This window comes from Chiloscyllium plagiosum, unplaced genomic scaffold, assembly GCF_037043375.1.
Source record: "Chiloscyllium plagiosum isolate Xiang-an unplaced genomic scaffold, Cpla_swu_hap1 HiC_scaffold_14, whole genome shotgun sequence".
Lineage (NCBI taxonomy): Eukaryota > Metazoa > Chordata > Chondrichthyes > Orectolobiformes > Hemiscylliidae > Chiloscyllium > Chiloscyllium plagiosum.
Genome location: NW_028270152.1, coordinates 30979138 through 31001032, shown reverse-complemented (window position 1 = coordinate 31001032; position 21895 = coordinate 30979138). Strand labels below are relative to the sequence as shown.

Sequence of the window (21895 nt, the reverse complement as noted above, 5' to 3'; positions counted from 1 at the left end):
TCTTGCACATGGCAACACTACTATTTGCAAGTCCCCCTTCAACTCACACGCTATCCTGACTTGGAAATATGTTGCCGTTCCTTCGCTGTAACTCAGTCAAAATCCTGCAATGACCTCTGAACATTTCACTACATCATCTCAAGAGCAATTAGGGATGGGCAATAAATGTTGGCCCAGTCAGCAACTCCCATCTCACATTAACACACAAAATAAAATTTCAAAGCTGGATGAAGTAATAATATTCCAAGAAGTTATTATCTCCAATTTCTCTTGCAGGTTAACAGCTACATTGCAGAGAGATAGTTTAAGAGTGGACAAAAATGAAGACATTTTTGTTTTCCTTTTTAAAAATTTTTTTAATAGCCAGAAGTGCTATCACATACTGTCCAAGAATGAAGTCCTTACGAAAGAAAGAAAATATAAAATGTTGATGATCTCATTCAGATTACACATTAAATGCAACTTTTCAATTACTGGAATCCTCTAAACCAAGATCTCACCTACACAATGCCTGAAAGCAATCCTGGGGAGTCATATCCCTAATATACAGCAAAGGTTGCTTTATAATATCATGCACTGGCTCGCGGAGATGAAGATGATAAACATTATCGTCCATGTTTGCATACAATCTCTGATGAAAACTGAAGTTACTATTGTATAGAATCTTAATCCTTTCTTCTTCAGGAGCCACAGATCTAAAAAAGTATAAATATAAGAGAAAGATTATTTCTTACAAATGGATTCTTAGGCAGAGGGGCCGCATAAGTAATTTGGTTGGTTCCTTCCATCACCATGATGGTGGAAATTTCATTGAGAAATTTAATCACTCTCACAACTGGAGGTAATATTTTGTAAATGGTAATGTATGTGGATGTCAGATTATCAGTATACAATTTTATACAAATAAGTATATTTCATACTTAATTTCTTACTTTATTACTATTCACTATCAATAGTGGTATACTTTGGGAAAACTTTCTTTGATCCGGTATACATAAGTCATTTATCATTTATAATCTGTGACATATAATTTGTTTTTCTTTTAAAAAGTGTGAAATTGATCCTGGTAAAATGTACTTATTGACATCCTGCTTTATACAGGGATCCATTTTCATTTCCACTAAGCATGGTGGATAAAAGGCTGTTATTCACGGTGAGTGTGTCTCAGACTACTGATACTAAAGGTTTTGTAAAATTACAACTTTTTCTCAGAATTCTCTTATATTTATTGCTACGTGCTCACTTTTGAAGAGTTGTCCACGACTGTAATTTTCTGGGTATTGTTGCTTTAATATGGATCAGGCTTTTCCTCACTGTTAAAGAGCAGTAAACTCAATTTACTTTATGAAAAGATTGCTTTACACCTCAGAACATGGAGGTCTCTCTTAATTCAGAGGATGTTGTACACTATCTTTTTCATCTTATCAACACCAACCAATCCTGTTTGACCATAATCCAAATGTTAAGCAAATTGTCAGCCCCTCCCTTTCCTTTTTTGGTGATAATTAAGAATAGTGAATTGACATTCTACAGAAAATCAGAAAGTGAAATGTCACACTAGCTATTAGATATTCATTGACAAATACCATAGAAAGTTGGGAATGCTGTGTCTGGGAATGCTCCTGTAGCTTGGTACCATAATTATGGCATTTTACTGTTTTTTGAAAAGTTTGTTTAAGATGCATTAGTGTTTCAACCTTTGTCTCTTTCCTGATTTAATTTCACTTTGTCAGCAGCCAATTTGCCATATAGTTTAAGCAGACATTTTTAGTTACTTTGTTTTTGTAAAATATCATTTTGTTGCACTGGATCATCTCACCTGATTGGTACATTTTTCCACAATTTCCTGAGCCCTTCATTTCTCAGTCCCTCCAAAACAAAGAGATGCATTTTTCCATCCATTAGGTGAAAACCTGTCAAAATATCCTGTATGGAGCTCTCTTTTAGTTCAGGCTCCACTTTAAGTACTGTATCAACTGCTTCACTTCCATCATTTGAGAAAGTATCCAGGCAAAGTGCTGCACAATTAACTGAATTAATTGTTCCCAGCAATTCATTAAGAAATTTTGTATTTTTATAGTCAAAAATGTAAATAATGCGACCAAATTGGCACTCCCCAGTTTCAAGTGGTACATCTGTGGTTCCCATTAATGGATAAGCTAATTCAATTCTTATATTAAGCACAGAGTTTGATTCCAAATAATCTCCTTTAGGTAACGGGCATTCATCTGGAACATCAATAGCTCCTGAAACATTTATAATACGTCCATCCAATCCATCTGTTTTGTAACCGGTTGGATCTGGTGTAGCACTGTTTTGTATAGATACAGCAAGATTCAAGCACTTTTCACCATATACAAGGTCAGAGAAGGCCAGCTTCGCAATGCCATAAGGATCCCAAGATTTATTTGTAGTTGTGAAAGGATCATGGACAGTTCGCTTACTGCTAGCAAGACTGACATTGCTCAGTTTAATATCTTCTGCCTCAGTTCCAAACAATGCTGGTGGTTCGGACTGGAGCACCAATCTTCTGTCACGGTCATGAATCTCTATCTCTAGTGGAGGGCCAAGTAGATACTCTTTGAGTTTATCTGGTTTGAAGGTCCCTGTTAGAATCACATTCACATCCTTAAAAGAAATCTCTGACCCATGCCCTCTAGCTTTTGTCCGATGACAGGGCATGTCATAGAATTGATACTGACAGTACACAGGGCCACATTTTTCCTTGGAAAAAAAAATAAAATTAGAAAATTAGAGATTGTATTTCTCATACTACTGTTAAGATTTAAATCTTTAGAAGATATATATGTAGATGCTGGTATAAAATCACAAGTAAAGCACCCATAGCTACAAAAAGACTTTTAAAAATACTAACTATGCTAGAATAATGAAATCCTTAAAATATTAGATCTGTTGTTCTGAATGTGTAATTACTTTGTACTGAACTAGTTTTACGATTTCCTTTATCTTTTTTAATTTGGGAAAATTCATTTCATAAATTTACCTTCAAGTACAAGATAACTAGTATTCTGCCTATTTACAAAACCCCAAAATACCAAATCAAACATTTCAAATTCCTACCAATCCTCACTTTTTAAAATGAATTTATCTACATCCAATTTTAAAATTTTATGTCAATCTAGATTATTCCATTGACATAAATAGAAATTGTAAGTAATTGACCTTTTTATCTTAACACAATTATCTCTTCTTTAATAGATGAACTTAGTGATCTGATTTTACACTCTCACATTATCCAGCACCACCTTCTGGGAGAAGTTTCCATTTTATCAGGCTATAATTTTAAACCATTTACACTGTGTAAATATTTCTGGAGTTACCTTGCCACAAGCTTATTATCCGGTTTATTCTCAGTACAAGAAACAAGATTAAATAAGAATGAAATTAGTTTTCACCATTCTTGCTATCTATAGGGTAGCATTTAAGAATGAATGTTGAAATGAACAACCCAAGAGTGCATTATTAATATTGATGAGGAAAGTCACTCTAAATGCCTAACAGTGTATATTTTTCAGTCTCTGCCAGTGAGGCAGAAGTCCAACAGATTTTATGGTTTCCTAGGACCTAAGATCAATTGTACTAAACTCATGCAAATTTAGTTCTAAGTTAAATTTTCTGGTAAGTAGTTTAGCAGGATTAGCTATGGCCTCTTTAAAGAAAAGCCCGAGTTTAAATGTTTTATCAATAAAGTCTAGAGAACATTGTGCTGGGCATTCCCTTGATCTCTCTAGAGTAGGCCTAAGGGAATCCCTAGTGGTAAAGCTCTTAAATGGTCTGCAGCCTATTATTCATATATACTATGCAGTTGCAGTAAATTTAGTACTGCCTGCTACTGTTGCCATTTAATGGAAACTTTAAAACACGTCACAAACTTTTTTTTGTTGTGTTTCCCTTCTATTAAAATTTCATTGCTAATAACGGACACTGCATCTGTTGCCAAAAGTGGAGATTGTACAGTAACAGGTATGGAGCGTGAAACTAGTATTTTCAATTCAAGGATCAATACCTAGGCTGCTGTAAGATCGTCCACATCAGCAAATCCTCAAATCATACAGCTCCAGCACAAATCACAGTCATATCTTTTGGTCCTAAGAAGCAGTTGATTAGACAGCAAATTTTTATCTCTTTTCTGTGAAGCTATTAAATTTCTTCTCCACAAGCAAGGAAGAGCTTTAAGTCAAAACTGTAAATCAAAATATTGCAGTTTCATATTCAATATGTGGTAATATAGGAGATAAGGTTTTAATGTACTAGGAACTATTTTTTCTCCAATGTTGTAGAATAGAATCCCCACAGTGTGGAAACAGGCCATTAGGCCCAACAAGTCCACACCAACCTTCCGATCAGCTACCCACCCAGACCCAGTCCACTACCCTATTCCTCTACATTTCCCTCGACTAATGCACCTAACCTACATATCCCTGAACACTATGGGCAAGTTAGCATGGCCAATTCATCTAACCTGCACATCTTTGGATTGTGGAAGGAAACCCACGCAGATACGGGGAAAATGTGCAAACTCCAAACAGACTGTTGCCCAAGGCTGGAAACTAACCTGGATCCCTGGCGTTGTGAGACAGCACTGCTAAGCCACTGTGCCTTGAAGCAGGATGCTCAGTACTTTGGGTTGTGACATGTTCAGTTTGAATATATGATGGTTATGCAATCCTTGGATCATGCCAGATGCACAGGGCAGGAATGTTCCCTTTCTAGTGGGGAGGAGGCTGAAAGGGAAAATAACAAACTTCACGCTAGAGAGATACCTCCCTTTTCTCACTATCTCTGTAATCTCAGCAAGGTCCACAGGCGATCTGCCACCAATTAAAGTCCGTAAGCGCTCACTAATAACCATTAAGGGTTTCATTCCCCTCAACGTCCAGATGCCTGCCTTCCCAGCAGATGAGAAAAGTGGCCAATTTCCTATGGGGAAACCCAGCTGGGGGGTGGTAGGGTGACCTTGATTTGCCTCAATCTGAAGGTAATTAGGGACACACTTTGGGTTTTGGGGTGGAGGTGGGGGGGCTGCCATTGAAACCTACCTCTGCCTTTGCTGCAAAGCTCCCGAACCTATTCCCAGTTACACCTCATTCCTCGCTATCCCCTGCAGAAAAAATGCTTAGCTTCTCCTTAGTGTTGGTAAAGATGGCCTCCCAACAACTCTCTCGAGCTCCCAGTAGCTGTTGGCTTCAGGCAGGATGAAGACATCCCTGGTGAGGCACTTGTCAGACTGAGAAGCTGGCTTGTTAATACTATAGTGGCTGGTTGGTACATGATTTGACAGCGGCAGGGACAGCGAGGTTAATTAAGGAAAAATGAAGAAACTCCCAGCAATAATGTTTTTCAATGATATTTTATTTGACATTGGCGACATCCCTGCACTGCTTTTAATTATCAACAAGCTTTCAGTGTTGAATGCTGGCTCTTGTGTGGAATTATCTTCCTATATTAGAGTAGCAGCTTTTAAGCAAAAGGAGATTTGTGGACGCATTTTCCTTACTCTTTGCTGCTGTTGGTTTCCTGAAGGTTATGTGTATTTATATTCCTTGGTGCAGTAAGCTGTGATCCTAACAAGCAAAATTGTATTGTATTTCCAAATACAGTACAAACTTGTCCATATATGGAACATAAATGAACCCAAATGTGAAGACATGTTTATATCAAATACTAATTTTTAACTCAATGGTTCAACTCATTTTAAAAGACAGTTTTTGTTGAATCCAAATCCCTGAAACTCCTGCATGCTGACCCTATTGAGTCGAGATAGCAAGTCTGTGAAACTCACCAAAGACGATGGCTCTCCTGGGGATTGTAAGTGACCTTCTGTCTACATTATCAATAAAATATCCATTGAGGCACCTACTGTATTCAATTGTTAACAATAACAAATATCTCTAAGATTGGATTTAATCAATAATAATTGGAATATGGAATAATTCTTTGAATTACTGGCAGCTGGAGAGGGGAGAAGAGAGCGAGGGAGAGAGCCAACCCTTTTTGTGCATCTAAGCATGTGTTTTATCAAAGAGAAGAAATAGCAGTTGGGGGGAGTTAAAGTTTCTGCCTACTTTTCTCTCTCTCTCTAGCTAAAAGTTTGGCCCATGTCTACATATTTTAGTGTCTTCATTCTGAAGTCGATAGAGAACCTTTAATGAAAGATTTCAATTTCACAGCATCATCTGCAAAGAAAATAGCAGCTACAGTTTCAAACTGCCTCAGCACGTAAAGAACATTAGATTTTACCTGCAGGCGAACAAAGAAGCAAACTACAAACTGTGAACTTTTACCTTTTTGCAAACTCTTATTTAGCCAAAAATATACCTTTTCCCACCATCTGTAGTCTGCATTTGTGTGTACGATGTTTGAGTGCTTGTGTGCGTGTAAATTGGAGCTACATTTTAATATTTTTACCCTGGTCAATTTTAGTGTAATAAAATTTTTTTTGTAAAGTTGCAGGAAACCTTCTGACTAGTCCTTTATGAGCACAGTACATAACCAGTTAAGTACACAACAAATTGACAACAATAGCCTTATACATAACAAAAAACATTGTGGTCAAACACAGAAACAAAAATGAGAGCCTATTCGTCTTCCTGAAATGATCATAATATTTTTAAAAATTAACATTGTTTCCAAAGGGCATTTGTATTCCTAAATAAACTTTTTTATTCCTTTCTCAAGATTCATGTCTAGAAATTTATGTGGGTTCAAACATGAGACTTTCTTATACTGCAGCACCTGTGTGTGTGTGTGTGTGTGTGTGTGTGTGTGTGTGTGTGTGTGTGTGTGTGTGAGGCTCCACTGGTAATTCTCACGTGTTTATTTAGGGCAAATCATCACTCACACTACTTCCCATACCCTATGGTTTGGAAACTTCTTTGAGACAAATTTTGAAGATCTGCCAAAGAGAAAAGCAGATACCATTATTGGACAGTCACCATGGGCTGAATTTTTTCATTTCTTTAGCAAGTGTTTGACAACTGAGATTTTATGGCAGCTGATCCACCATGGCCCATTATTGACCTTTATCATGATGTTCTTTGCTGTTCAGCTCATTAGTTATGTAAGTGACCTCGTCAGCACATATCTTGTGGAATCACACAGTAGCAGAGCCAGAAGTGCTCTCTGCTGCTGGGACGTTGCAATGTTCACACTGCTGCCCCATACTTTAACCCCAGCTCCACATTGCTTCAGCTGCTGAAAGCCAACAAATGCCCTTCACACTCCAATGACTCACCAAAATTATGAGAACCCTGCTTCGTTATTCATGGCCGGGAGATGTGCTAGTTGATGATAAGGTGGAAAGAAGGGCTATCAATTTTCCTGCTGACCACTAAAGCTGTCCATGATATCACACTCAGCCACTGAGAAAACACCCTGTATCTGTGCAGGTGATTGGGTGAAATGTAACACATAGCAGTGCAAGAAAGCTGAATGATCTTACGTGCCCCACATGGATAATTCCCAACATTTCTGCTCCCTCATATTCACAGGACCACCACTCACTCAAACTATGCCACTGCACACACCTCTCACCAAAGCTCAAGAATCAGAACTAGTTGGGTACTACATGGGTCAGAATATGGGCCCTTGCAGTTCATATACACTTGGACACACGGACCAAGTGTAAAATTATACAAAGTTAAGCAGCATTGTTTGTTGGGAGGATGATGTAAAACATTTTCAGGAGGATTTGGAGTGGTTCAGTGTTTGGTCAAGAACGTGCAGATGGAGTATGATATGGAAAAATATGAGATTATCCACTTTGATAAGAAAAACAGATGTACAGAGCACTTCTTAAATAGTAAGAGGTCAGAAACTGTAGATGTGCAAATAGACTAGGATGCCTTTACTAATATATCTCTGAGGGCTAAAATAATGATGCAGTGAGCTGTTAAGAAGGGTAAAAGAATGTTAGGTTTATTGTAAGAGGATTTAAGTATAGGAGTAATGAAGTCTTGTTTTATTTATATAGAAGCTTGGTACACCATACCTGAGTACCGTGAATGTCTTGGTCTCCTTAATTCAGTAAACATACCATCATCATCAAGAAAGAGTATAATAGAGGTTCACCAGACTTATTGCCACAAAGGCAAGACTATCCTATGGAGAGAGAGATTAGACAAACAGGACCTGTACGCATCCATGAACACCAATTAGCCACGAAACGACACGACCAGCTATCCCTAGTAGCCAAACACACAGATGACAAGCAACATGAATTCGACTGGGACAACACTACTATTATAGAACAAGCCAAACAGAGAACAGCCAGGGAATTCCTAGAGGCATGGCACACATCCACAGATTCAATCAATAAGCACATCAATCTGGACCCAATATACCGACCACTGCAATGGACAGCTGGAACTGACAACCAGAAGCGGCAGATTCAAACCACTACAAATGCCAGAGGAAAGATCACAGAAGCGCTTCACAGGAGGCTCCCAAGCACTGAGGATGTCACCTAGACAGGGGACGAAACGTCTGCAACACAAATTCCCAGCTCGGCGAATACAACCACAACAACGAGCACCCGAGCTACAAATCTTCTCACAAACTTTGAACACTTATTTTCTTTCCCACGAAACACAAAGCCAGCGTACTCCTAGCAGACTATAGGGCTGCTCTCTCATTAGATAGAGATGATTAGTGGTATTTAAACTGAGCATCACCATGCTTCAGGTGAGTGGAGATTTGGAGAAGCAAAGTCCTTCATGGTAACCTCAGCTGGTGCAGGAATTGAATGCACGCTGTCGGTGTCACACTGTATTGCAAACTAGTCATCTCGGGAATGATACACAGAGATACAATCTTTCAGAGGAGACATCCTACTAAGGTTCTGTCTAGCCTCTCAGGTGGATGTAAAATATTCTACAGCACTGTTTTGAAGAAGGACACTGGAGTATGCTGACCAATATTTATCTCTCAACCAACACAAAAAATAGATGAAGTGGTCATTGTCTTATTGTTAATTGAGGGACCTTGTTGTGTAAAAAAATGCCTGCAATATTTCCTACATTTTTTAATGGACACTACACTTCAAATGTAAAAGAAGTTGAATACACAAAAGAGGAAACACAGGAGTGGAACTACTTTTACGAAGTGCAAGCATGGACATCATGGGCTCAATGGCCTCCTTCTTTGCTATTAGGCAAAAGGTACAGACAGACACTAACCTCTGAGCTGAGGTGTCTTTTTTTTAAATAAAACCTTAAGTTATCTTGAGAATGTGACTTAAAAGAAGTTCTGGGATGTATGTATTAATGAACCAAAACCCACAACTCATTCTAAAGGATGAAGGACTTAACAGCAATCTAGGTTTCAGTTGCAAGACTCTAACCTTTTGCTGTAAGTTCTGTATCTTATGGTCCTGCTCCACAGCTACCTGAAGAAGCAGCAGCTCTCTAAAAACTAGTGCTTCCAAATAAATCTGTTGGAATATAACCTAGTGTTGTGTGATTTTTAACTTTATTCACCCCAGTCCAACACCAGCTTCTCCACATCATCCTTCTATACTGTATATGTTCTGTGATTCTTTGATCCTAAGCACTTTAGGATGCATTGAGGTTGTGAATGGTACAACACAACTGTCAGTATTCTTAATATTAGAATATTACAACATAAACATGCCATTCAATTCATGAAATATAATGCAGGTATTGTACCACCTAGCTGTGATTATTTGCACAAAGCTTTCTGTTGTATTGTCTATTAGGGAAGGTGCGTTCAAATGCTAGACAAGGCAAACATCATCACTCCAAACTCATCTGAAACTGTTGCATGCCACCAGCAGTCATGGACATTCTAGGTGCTCTAATACCTGCCCAATAGTCCACCTTTGATTTAGTGGCAACTGGCTTTTATGTGGTACTTTCCAGTCTGACATATATTTCTAAAATAATTATAGCCTTTTAGCAGTTTTTTTTCTTTTAAACTCAGCTGTTGCTCCTCAAAGACAGAAATTGTTGAAATGAGCCAAGCGTATTCCCTCTCAACATTTGCAGAGCTCCCAGCACCAGGCCTTGAATGGGCCAGAAATTAGGCATGAATAACCATATGAGGACTCTTTGGAAAATCCTGGGAACATTGCTGAGTAAATGTTAGCAAGTGTAAGTCTCATCATATTTGGATCTCTGTGTTATATTTCGAGCAGAATTGCAGCCTAGGAGATATTCTGAGCAGACAGTAATGGCAGATATCATCCAGTTTATAGATTATTTGACAAACAAAGCAGAAATCAACAAAAAAAACTATGTTTATTCATTTAATAAGAGAATATGTTCCTGAAAGAGGAGAAAAAAGTAATTTATGCTGCAGGGGAGCCACCAGCAGGAGGCGATGTCAGTGAGGAAGAATACCAATGGGTATTCTCTGAAAATACTCCCTCAAGGAAATCGTGTCTTTGTCATGCTGGGGGCAGAACAAATGAGTAAGTGACAGAGACAAAGAATTCCACAGCCAAAATGTACGATCATAAGCTTGACCAAATGTAAATATTCTATCTTCCTGGTTTTGGCCTTAATTGCTTTTTAATGATTATACCAATCTGATGCCAGAGGAATAAAGAATCCCTGCTTTAGCTTTTGAATGAATATTTGGGTTGTCCACATGCCTGGATTTCCTGTTACATTGCTATTTAATAAATTAGATAAATCAAGAGGTTAAAATGTCTCTTTCACATAATAATTATGATTGAAATGTTTTGTACGATAAAAAATTGGCTACACTGTAAATTGGGGAAGAAATATTTCATGTAAAGTTTCCTCACTGTATATTGGGACTAGAAGTCTATTCTATTTAATCATATATGAACAAAGTCTTGCAGAAAAAGTAGAAATAAATTACCCAAATTTTATGTATTTTTTCTCATTAGCAAAATGTACATTAACTTACATAGAAATAATCACCAAATAAAATTAGAGAAGGAGGGGCCAGTTGATCCATCATGTCTTTCTAATTTACTGCATCTGGTTTTGGTTATTTAATTTTCTTCAAGATTTCACCAATTCAATTATTGTGTGTCATGCATAAAGGAGCCTGCAGTCTGAGGGTCAAAGTCCTTGCAACTGCTTTTGCTCCAATCTGAATAATTTCAATTCTAATTGTCCACTCACTCAATTATGAAGGGTTAAATCTCACTGCATGTCATTTATGTGTGTTTGCTCACTTTCCAAAAGAAATTCATATTTTAAATTGTGAATTGGTAGTTAACAGACAGCAAATAATTATTCATCACTCAATGAGTGTTAGTTAATCTACAATGTAATTGGGTTGCTTAGCAGCTAAAATTGGTTTGTGACCTAATTTGTTAGCAACATAAAATGATGAGTGTGCATCAGTAGTACAAGAATGTGAGGTGAGAACAGAATATTAAAAAGTAGAAACTTGGGTAGAATGAGAATTCAGGGCTATCTGTAAAGCAAAGTAATTGATCATAGATTTAGGCAAATAAAAATACCAATTATAACAAGTGATCGTAAGAATGGCAGCACAAGGGGCTGTAATGTGTAGTTCTGGGTGTGGAAAATTTGAGTAGCTGAACTTAACTCAAATCTGCAAGAGTATCTCCAGGTCAGATGTTTTGTTCCACATAACTGAGGTGAGACATCGAAATCAAAGAAACGTTTTCTAAAGTGAGAGTTTCAGTTGATTGTCTCTCGGCTCAAGCTAAGGATTTGACATTTGATAGAAGGCAGCGTTGTAGCATACATTGGTATTATATGTGTTGATAAAAGTGAAAAGGAAGACACATCACCCTGAGAAAAACATGCTCATTAACTCATTTGAAACATTGGCTTCCTGTAGGAAAGATGAGAAGCAGTCCAGCTCCATAAACTGGATTACATTTAAAGGGTGAGGTGATTTGTAAGAGGAGAGATTTGCAATTCAGTTGCTTTCTTCAGTTTTGTGGGTTAAGGAGGGAAAGGCATTTTTGTTAAATTTCATTTAAGGTTTGATCCTGGAGTCATCTAGGATACCTGGAGACTTGCATTGCTAAAATAAATTGAAAGGATGTAATTAATCCCTTGAAGGGCACAGTTCATTGTATTACAAAATACATGACAGGAAAGTGGAAAATATACTGTTGCTGTCTAATGACTGGTGTCCAGTAACAGTCAAAGTCAAAAAAATTCAGAAGAAATCAAGCAGTGTGCAGGTTCATTCAGAAAGAAGACATCTTAACAACAGAGGTGCTGTTATTTACAGTTTCCAAGCTGTGTTGGCTGATAAATCCTAGGTGGCTTAGGAGTTAATAAGAGAAAAGCTGGAAGAAACACAAGATCAGCGAGATGTCAGAGAGGAAGACACCCTACAAGGTTGAAGACGACATGTGGACAAGGAGCATGTTAAGTAGTAAGTCAGCAGAGTTAGTTTTTTTAAAAAGCTATTCAAGAAAAGATACTAACTACAGAAAGAAACGCATTGAGTGACTGCATAAATTTGCCAAAAAGAAAACAATTATAGCTGTTCCAGCTGAACAAGGAGTTTAAACTTGGGAGTTTCCTGAAGGGCTTTTACCCGAAATGTCAATTTTCCTGCTCCTCAGATGCTGCCTGACCTGCTGTCACTTTTGCAGCACCACTCCAATCTTGCTTAAACTTGGGGTGACCATTCACTGAGGTTTGATTGTTTGTAAGGTTTTTGTTCTGGATTTATAGTGTTTCTTTTTTATTTTGTGTATAATTCAATGATGATACCATCATATAATCCCCGGTATCAATACCCTGGGCATTACCAGAAATGAAACTGGACTCGTCATATGAAAACATGGCTAAAAGAATATGATCAGAGGCTAGGAATCCTGCAGCAAGTAACTCACTTCCTGAATCCCCAATATTTTTCCACCATCTACAAGGCACAAGTCAAATGTGCAATAGAAAACTCCCCTCTTTCCCTGATGAGTGCAGCTCCAACATCACTCGAGAAGCTTGACACCATTCAGGACAAAGCAGCCCGCTTGTCTGGCACCACATCTACAACAGCCACTGCCTTCACCACTGAAGCTCAGCAGCAGCAGACTGTATCATCTAAAAGATGCACTGCCGATGTTCATCAGGGTTTCAATACATCATCAAGCACTTTCCAAATCATGATTACTTCATCTAGAGGGACATGGGGAGCAGATACATGAAGCACCATCAGTTGTCGTTCCCCTCTAAGACACACACCATCCTGACTTGGAAATATATCACTGTTTCTTCAGCAACATTAGGTCAAAACCCCGGAACTCCCTCCCTAAAGGCATTATTCATCTACCTACAGCACATGACAGTTCACCAAGGCAATTCGTCACCATATTTATAGGGCAACTAAGGATGGACAATAAATGCTGGCCCACCAGCAACACTCTTGTGAATGAAAAACTCTTTTATATTCTTTTGTTACAAGTAGCCTCTTGTGAATATTTTAAGTGACCGACATGGCAGTAAACAAAATATAAAAACCTGTTCATTATAATCATCAGATAAAACAATAAAAATTGCAAGAAAATGAATTCCTTTTATGTAGTTTCAAAGGATCTACCTTCTGGATTTTAAAAAAAAATGATGCTTACCTGGTACATTAAAACTTGTATATTTCATACAATAGGTTCATGGTGAGAGCTTGTCACAGTTTCATGCTTAATCATTTGTGTGCACTTGAGTTTGAACCATTGTGGAGAAACTTAGATTTTTTTTAAAAAAGGGCAATGAAAAGGCATACTGGAACTTTGCTTTTATGAGGTTCTAGATGATTGCTGGCCTTGATTGTTCGAGTTCACCTCAGTAGTAAGAGCTGACTGTTTTGATGCCTGGGTTTTATAGCTGTTCAGCTTGTTTGGATTTTCAGTTGGAGGGGACACTTGCTGAAATAATAAAGCGCCTCATATCTGCTTTTCTATTTCTGGAAAATTCCATTGTGAAGCCTGATTCTTCTAATGTAGAACATTGGGGAGATCCGAGAGACAACTGCCTAAGTAAGTTGACTGACACCTGCATGCCAGGTGCCATTCTGATAGCCATCTCAACTGTTCACACCTTATCATTTTTGCCCTCAAGATTTATTGGCCTAAAGTGTTTTGTTAAATAAATTTCTGCCAAGGGAGATCCATTTTATTTTCCTTCACCTGGTATGTGCATATGTTTGCGTTTTGGGTTATTTAGAGGGATAAACATTTAAATTTTTATATCATAAACGTATAAGCTTGAGTTTTTTGCATCTCAAATATATTTATTTTATAATAAATTAATAGTCAAGGGTTTATTAAAGAAACCTGGATGGTGACTTTTTTTAAGTCCAATGTAAAGAAAGTGTATGACTGGTTATATTGAAAACTGTATTAAAAATATTAGGTTTATGTTATGATCTATGGAGGAGACAGAGTAGAGCAAAATAGTGCCTGCCTCTAGCCATGGTCATAACAACAGTCAAATTTGTTACTAACACAGGGATGAATTCACCTAAGTTAAATGCTTAGTATTCTGATCAAACACCTTTATAGCACTGACAATGAGGTTTATTTAGTTCACAAATTCTATTGCATCTATATCAAGTTATTAAAATTGGATTGTTGATCAGACAGTAGAGGCTGGTAGAGTTACATACAGTAGAGCACCCATTTTTCTTTACTGTGTTCTGTATTGTTCTAGGATTCCAGAGGGTTTGATGAGAGGTGAGGAGAGCAGTGACAGATATCATAACAGATCAGGATAGCAGAGTTTAAAATAAAGATTCTAAAACATGTTTGTTGAATTCCATTTCGGACATCAAAACTCCACCATAATGATACAAATTATTCTATTGACATTGTTTGCAATGAAAATAGTTATGTACATATTCTCATTAAACAAGGTTCTCTTGAATGCTAGCCACTTTGTAATGATGTTGGGGCAGTAGGAGGGAAGGAGACGGGTTTGGAAATTATACCTGACGATTTGAAATATGATGAGGAGACCTTTGAAATACGCTTCATTCTTATTTTCTCCCGATCCACTACACATGGATCCATCTACTCATGGTTGGTCCTAGACCCCATTTTTCTTTGTTCATTAATGCGTCCAATCTTGTACATAGGTGAGTTACATAGGAACAGTATCTGCACTTTTTGTTATCAATGGAGAGCCTGTGACCCTATCCCAGGGATATCGAGGATGAGGTAGAGAGAGTCAAGGCTGTTATGATCCCATCAGATGGTAGTACTGGATAAGTCATTTCAGAGTAAAACATGGCTTGACAGTCCATAATTTTAGTTTTGCAATTTATTTACCGTGGTGCTCAGTGAACATTTTCACAAGAGGCTGCCAATACACTTTTCACAAAAGAATATAAAAATATATTACACACAAATATAAAAAAAAACTATTTACACCATGTAAAAACTACTTGCAATGCTCTTATGACAAATATCAGAAAGAAAGGCACAACCCTTTTACCCTGAACAACCTTACAGATACCGATATCTCAATGAAGCAGTGCCCTGTTTCCACTTTAAATTGCTTTGTTCTGTCGGCATGGCTTTCTAGGAAAACTTGTGCAGTTACTCAATGTTATCTTGCTTAGTTAATGTATCTTCTTGAGACATTTAAACAAACTGTTAACCACAGTTCACTTACTCCTCAACACATGTTGTGTAAGTCCATGCATTCAACAGACTATAGAAAGGCTTCCTTTCTGATAACTTAAAGCTTCCTATTTCTGGAACTCTTTCTAACTTCTAGGCCACCGGTCAACCTTTCTTCTGCCCATGAGTTTTGGAGGCTGCTGAACTGCACTGTTGCTTTTGCATATGTCTTCTCTCTGAAGATTCTGCTTCTCTCGTTGAAAGAAACCTGCGCCCTCACAGACCTGATTCTAGCCTAATTCCAGGAAGCAGACACAGTGTACATTGTGGCCTGATTGATAGCTCTGATTTCTCAGCTCAACAAGAGACAATGGAGCAAGGCACATTGACTAAAAAAAAACTAATCTTCCCTGTTGGCCAAGGCACACAGTCTCTTGATTACAAGCCATTACACAGAATCTGCCATACCCACACACACGACAAAGGGTGCTAAGAGAAGACTCCTATTGTAGGTTTGGTGGAGGGAATCCCCTTGGCAGCTGTTTCATGTCACGGCCACACTGACACTTCCTCAGTCCACCTTACATGAGGTCAAGATGACTAACCTACGAGAAAACAGGTATTGTCAGGCAGGACGGTAACGCTGCAGTGTCTGATGATTTCAAGCTCTGGAATATTGATGGTAAGGAGCTGCCCTTTGAAGAACCAAGGTAATGCAGAATCACATGAAGCATGTGTTGCTTGAGGCCTTGGCCAGAGGCAAGACAAATCTCTATGAGGACATAACCTGGAGTTTCATGGGGAAGGATATCAAGGCTAAAAAACATCCTTTTACTAAGACTCCAGCCTTACACTTACTCCTAGATGTGCTGAAAATGAATGAAGCTGAAAATGTGTTGCTGGAAAAGCACAGCAGGTCAGGCAGCATCTAGGGAACAGGAGAATCGACGTTTCGGGCATAAGCCCTTCTTCAGGAAGATAGTGCCCGAACTGCACTGTTGCTTATGCCCGAAAGGTCGATTCTCCTGTTCCCTAGATGCTGCCTGACCTGCTGCGCTTTGCCAGCAACACATTTTCAGCTCTGATCTCCAGCATCTGCAGACCTCACTTTCTCCTCAAAATGAATGAAGCATGGCTGAGGTCAACTTAACAGTCAGTGTTGCAATCATACTGCTGTGAAGGAACTACCACAGAGGATAACATTGACAACAGGGGCAACAGCTGGTACCAGCTACTGCACAGTCTGCAGAAGGGAAAGCAGCAGGACAAGAGCCACCACATCAAAGGGAGGCTCTTTTGTGAAATGAAGGTAGGCCATTCTATGAAACATGATCTACAGGCTCAGGTGTAAATGAGTGAGAACTTGAGTAAAATTCAGGATATCCTGAGCTATTGTGTAACACCTATGGCAGCTCATGGATGAGGACCTGTAGTCATGAGAACAATGTGGCCATCTCCTTGACTTGTTTGCCAGCGGACCTTATTCAGGAGCTATTGTAAACCTCTATAGTGTTTTACAGTCCTTAAAACTTAAGTGCATTCGGGAAGTCAGTAACACTATCTTCATGAGAGCCACCTGTTCATTTCTTACCCCTTGGTGCAAGGAATTTTGCAGCAAAGGCATTAGGATTCTCAGTTATCACTGGAGATAATCACCACAGCCCCTGAAATGCTCTCAGCTTGTAAGCGAAGATGGCATCTCAATCCTTGACTCTAGAAGGTCCCAGCAGTGGCATAGACTTCTGGTTCTCTCAGCACATTGTGGTTCCTCAATGCAGGCACTTGTGCAGCATCTCAATCATACAGAAAACAATTTCATCTTGCTCTCGGTCTTGGTTGTTATGATGCCATTGGAAGTACTTGCTGTCTTACTTTAAATTTAAAATGAACACCTTAGCCTTAAATATTTAAAGTAGATTACAGCAAGCGGAACTGTTAAAGCCAAATTGGTGAAAGCAATATTTGGACATCTAAATAATTTTGATATACTGTCTTACATCAACATTTATGACTAGTCAGATCTTTTACACTTTGATTGTTTAACTTAGACGTTTACTTTGTAAAACAAGCAGAACTTTCTTAAATTCTACTGAAAAAATGCCAACTTTGCCAAAATTGTCAGTACTCCATAAATCCACAACTAGAGTCCAGAAATTTCTGGCACTATATGGTCATTCTTTGCATAACATATAGACATTAATCCTTTTAATGTAAACTCTCCAAGAAATTTCACTTAACATTCAAACACTTCATGAATGGTTTATTATTTGAGGGGCTAAGTACATTAATTTATATTTTTTATTCCGGGGAGCAATGTTGTGAAGCTCAACATCATGCAATAATAATGATGACAAAGATGATATGTATCACTTTAAAATGCTGCAAATATACTACTTTAGACCTGCGTTCACATGTAGTCTCCAGAAAAAGCTTATCTTCCTGTGCCAGCTCTCTGCTAGTCCCACTCAGCCCACCCTCTTCCCATTGCAATACAAAGTGTTTCTCTTCAGGTGCACAAGCAATTCCCTTTTGAAATTAATGACTGAGTTTGCCTCCACCACACTCTTAGTGCAGTTTACACTCTGACCATTCACTACTGTTCTTATGTCACTCTTACTTATTTTGCCAATCAGTGTCCTCGCATTCTCAACCTTTCTGCCTACAAGGCAAAAGTCAGGTTTGCGGTGGAAAATTTTCCAGTGACTGGATGGTGCAACTCAAGCAATACTCAAAATGCTCAACACCATCCAGGACAAAACAGCCTGCTTGATTAGCATCTCCATCTAACACCTTAACATTCAACACCAAGCCCCCACCATGCAAGCCACATGCAATACATAATGACAGAAGTATGTACCAGCTGGGGAAGGATACAGAGGAAGACTTGCATTGTTCAGGTTACAAATATTCCCACAGCATCACTGAATATCACAGATAGTGATTTGAGACTACCTGTACCTGGGAGAGATGTAGCAGTTACAAGCCATTAAGTCTCTGTGGTTCACCATGCAGGAATATGGGTGAACGCTCGTGTTCAGATTATAAAAACAAAGTCTTGGGGTTTTAAAATGAAGCAGGAAAGAAGAGTCTTCAGGAAAAGAAATAACTTATTTTTCAAAGTAAGGTTAAGTTATGTTCTTAGGTTACTCTGTTGAGAAAACAAAAGAACAGGAATAAACCCTGAGGAATTAATAATGTGGATTGATTCTAGATAAATTGAATGTCTACGTAATGGGCAGTGTTAGTTATAGTTGTGGTTTAGTTTTTTTTAGATTGGGCTAAGAATAAGATGGTTCTATGTTTTAAACCATAAGTTGCCTACAAAGATGTTGTTTGGTTTATGGTGCTTTTAGTAATTTGTTACAGTAAATCCAGTGAAATTCCAATGTGTCTTTCTTTCTACTGTTACTTTAAGCTCAATTTTTTAAAAAGTGAACAGTCTGTAAAGAGCTAGTAACAGTCAAGCTTACCTCTAGCACATGGATTGGTACAGGAGTCGATGGCATTGAGCTGGCAGAAATAATACGAATGACCATTGGATTCAATTCCCTCTCCATTTCCTCAGACATGAGTGAATTATCCACTGATATTGTAAAAATAGCATCCCGTATTCCAGACATTCTGTCATCCATTTTATTTGTGACTGATTTATGTCCTGGTGGTGCAATGAGGAGAATTGTTATCAAAAGCAAGTGTAGGATGGAAGGATAAGCAGTGAATTACAGTCATTTAGCTCTTGCTGTTGTTGAATAGTGAGACTTTCATTTAAGTAAAGGTATAAAGCTTACAATAAAGAAGTAGGATATTTTACCAATCCAGTATCAGCTCGTTCTTTGCTAGAACAATTCAGGACTGGTTTTATTCCCTTTACCTCTCCTTGCTTTAATTTTCTATTAACATTTCAGTCACCTGCCCTGCCTTAATTTCCTAGGAAGTGGTCAAGTTTTGCTCTCTAGTAGGAATATTTATACATTGATAAGGAAGATTTTCTTCAACACATTTAACAAATTCCTCACCATGCAAACATTTAATATTATGGCCGTCCCAGGCGATGTTTGGAAAATTAAAATCCCCTACTATTACAACCCTATTATTCGTTATATCAGGGCGGCACGGTGGCACTGCTGCCTCACAGCACCAGAGATCCGGGTTCAATTCCCGCCTCAGGTGACTGACTATGTGGAGTTTGCACATTCTCCCCGTGTCTGCGTGGGTTTCCTCCGGGTGCTCCGGTTTCCTCCCACAGACCAAAAATGTGCAGGTTAGGTGAATTGGCCATGCTAAATTGCCCATAGTGTTAGGTGAAGGGATAAATGTAGGGGAATGGGTCTGGGTGGGTTACGCTTCGGCGGGTCGGTGTGGACTTGTTGGGCCGAAGGGCCTGTTTCCACACTGTAAGTAATCTAATCTGTAAGTAATCTAATCTAATTCCTCAGAAATATCCTAATTACAGTGGTAATGTTTTCCTTAATCAAAAATGCCACTCTCCCTCCTCTCTTGCCTTGATTTTTATCCTATGAAGATGTGGATATACTGTACATTTAAAAGTTAAAAGCTAGCAGAATAACCTGACAGTATTAAGTGTTCTGAATAAGATATAACGAGCAGCTAGGGTAGCTGGTGGTCTGGAGACGACAAAACAAGTTCAAATTAGGCCAATCAGTTTAAATCATACCCTGAAAAATACTAAACTCCAATCAAGTTTGAAATTAGTATATTGAAGACCGGGAAAAACTAAACAGTTGAGAGAGAATTGCCAAGCCACCACACATACAGGCTGTCTGCAGAATATCTCTCAAAGGTGCCTTTATCGATCAGTGACCGATGAAACATAATTCTGAAGAAGAAGAAAAGGAGACAGAGGAAGACCCAAAGAGAAGATTCGATAGCTGGCTCATTTTGAAATTTGAATTTTTGGTAAATCTTAATCAGGGGTTTTATCAGACTAGTATTGTAGAAGAGGAAGGTAAAAGATAGATGTTAGAGGAAGGAGCTGTAAATAGTTGTTGGTTAATTATTCTCTGTTACACTTTAAGACATAAATTTGTTAATTTTTACTTTAATTAGTTCTTGGCCTCTCAAATTTTCAGATTACTGCATGGGAAATCTTTTCTGTGTTGCTGGGTTAAGTTAAGCAGGAGGGTTTACCTTGTTCTGTAACACTTCCCATAGCATTGAAAATCTGGAACATTGAGCTGATAGTCCTGATCTTCCCTCAGCCAAATTTCTGTAATAGCTATTATGTCCCAGTCCCATGTTCCGATACATGCCCTGAATCCATCAGCCTGACTTGCAAGATCCCTTGCATTGAAATAAGTGCAGTCTAATTCTTCAGAGTTACCTTGTTCTCTGATTTGCTCGTCTGTCTTTTCTAATTCACTTGCTCTTTTCTGATTCAGAACCAATCTCAGCTGTCTTCCTATTTTCACTGATACTTATGAATGCCCCCTAATAGTTTATAGGCTCCCAAAACAGAATGATGAAATATCCCCACCATGATACTGGTTCCTTTCCAGTTCAGCTGAAACACACCCCATTTGAAATGATCTTTTCTACCCCAGAAGAGGGTACTGTGTGTACAGAATGAGCTGCTCAAAATAGTGATGCAGGCTGGCACAATTACAACATTTAAAAGTCATCCGGATAGGTATACGAAAAGAAAGGATTTGGAGGGATATGGGCCAAGTGCTGGCAAATGGGACTAAATTAGGTTTGGATATCTGGTTGGTATGGACGAGCTGGACCGAAGGGTGTGTTTCTGTGTACATGTCTATGACTCTAATTCCCATGGATATTAGGATAATGACTGTCTGACCAGCAGAAAATCTGCTTCATTATTTCTACTCGGCTCTGCTGAGCATTAATCACACTAGTTCAAAATTAATAGTGTCAAGTCCAATCCTGAATTTAGGAGCAGCATGGGTGGCTCAGTGGTTAGCACTGCTGCCTCACAGTGCCAGAGACCCGGGTTTGATTCCCATCTCGGGGAACTGGCTGCGTGGAGTTTGCATGGTCTCCCTGTGTCATGTGTGGCTTTGCTCTCACAATCCAAAGATATGCAGGTCAAGTGAATCGGCCATACTAAATTGCCCACAGTGCATTACTCAAGTAAATACAGGGTAGGGGAATGGGTATGGGTGGGTCACTCTTCGGAGGGTCGGTGTGGACTTGTTGGGCCCAAGGGCCTGTTTCCATACTTTAGGGAATCTAATCTAAAGGAACAGCTTCTTAAGTCTTCTTAAAACATTATTATGTTTTATATGCTATATTTTTTTCGAACTACTTGACTATTTGCCCAGAGTTTGCCAATTAATACCCTCTCCCCAACCTTTT

The 21895-nt window shown here is 38.6% G+C and overlaps 1 protein-coding gene across 4 annotated transcripts in view; it reads right to left on the bottom strand.

Annotated features, from left to right (window-relative positions):
- The window catches only part of cfap92 (cilia and flagella associated protein 92 (putative)), a 92558-nt gene that overhangs the window by 21961 nt on the left and 48702 nt on the right, over positions 1-21895 (bottom strand). For all 4 annotated transcript variants that reach the window (XM_087994262.1, XM_087994261.1, XM_087994260.1 and 1 more), the window contains 3 exons: positions 19033-19217; positions 1820-2724; positions 501-695 (listed from right to left, as the gene is read on the bottom strand). In XM_087994262.1, coding sequence (XP_087850388.1) covers positions 501-695; positions 1820-2724; positions 19033-19217 — 1285 coding nt within the window. The remainder of the gene's footprint in view (positions 1-500; positions 696-1819; positions 2725-19032; positions 19218-21895) is intronic.